The 1,105-nt window shown below is 65.6% G+C and overlaps 1 protein-coding gene across 1 annotated transcript in view; it reads left to right on the forward strand.

Moving 5' to 3' along the window:
- Positions 1–1,105, forward strand: part of CHLRE_01g003532v5 (uncharacterized protein) — a 15,368-nt gene that overhangs the window by 9,526 nt on the left and 4,737 nt on the right. The window contains exons 15-17 of the mRNA XM_043058150.1: positions 53–211; positions 567–677; positions 932–1,087. Coding sequence (XP_042928064.1) covers positions 53–211; positions 567–677; positions 932–1,087 — 426 coding nt within the window. The remainder of the gene's footprint in view (positions 1–52; positions 212–566; positions 678–931; positions 1,088–1,105) is intronic.

The raw sequence follows: 1,105 nt of genomic DNA on the forward strand, positions 1-1,105 counted from the left end.
CATCTTCGTACATCTCCCACTCCAACCCCCCAAAACCCCCCACCCCTTGCAGGCCACCTCCCGTCGCGAGCGGCCCCCCCACCCGGTGCAGGTGTTCATCGAGGCCAAGTGGGCGGACTTTTTCGTGGGACTGGGCAACACCCACTCCGCCGTGCCGCGCGTGCTGCGCACAGAGCCCGGCCTGCGCATCTTCAACCGCCGCATGGAGAAGGTGCGGGGAGGAGGGGGCGCGGAGGGGTGGGTGGGGAACGGCGGCGGGGCGGCGGGGGGGGGGGGGGGGGCCGATTCCAGGCATGATTCTGCTGGGTGCTGCTGCCTCGCCTGGTTCCCCATTCCCACTCCACCCCACCCTCTGCTTCCCTGATGACGTTGGCACTCAATGGTTGGGCTCGGGCATATAGCACCCCCACCCCCTGCTGTTCCCACTGGGCGTCGGCACTTCAATCTTGTGATTCGACCACTCCGTTCTCCACATGAACGGCTACCCTCCACACACACATCCATACCCCCCCCCACACACACACGCCACCACTCCCACCCCCGCCGTCTCCTCCTCCCCGCTGCAGGTGGAGGCTGAGAAGATGGTGAACGCGGTGTGGGACGCCAAGGACGAGTGGCAGGCCAAGAACCGCGGCGTGCGCATGACGCTCGCGGACTTCCTGGTTGGCTACATGCAGGTGAGGGGGGAGGGGGGAGAGGGTTTAGGGGTCGCGACGTGTGGGTTCGCGAGCTTCCGGTTCGTTAAGTGTTCGTAAGGAATGCGCACTTGCTCGCTTTCCCTTTGTACGACGCTTACAGACGCACACGCCACGCCATGCCCCTGCCCTCTCCCCACCTCCACCCAACCCCACCCACACCCACCCACCCAAACGCACACACACACACACACACACACACACACACACACACTCCACACACCCTCCCTACGCAGCGCAAGTACGTGGCTCCCCGCGCCATCACGGAGACGGCCTACAACCTGGTGTACACGCTGGGGCAGCACGCCTACGACCCCGACTGTCACCTGTTCATACGCGTGCTGTGCGGCGAGGTGGACGAGGGCATCCGCGGAGAGGAGGAGGAGCTCATGGTGAGGGGTGGGAGGGGA

This window comes from Chlamydomonas reinhardtii, chromosome 1 (assembly GCF_000002595.2).
Source record: "Chlamydomonas reinhardtii strain CC-503 cw92 mt+ chromosome 1, whole genome shotgun sequence".
Classification (NCBI taxonomy): domain Eukaryota; kingdom Viridiplantae; phylum Chlorophyta; class Chlorophyceae; order Chlamydomonadales; family Chlamydomonadaceae; genus Chlamydomonas; species Chlamydomonas reinhardtii.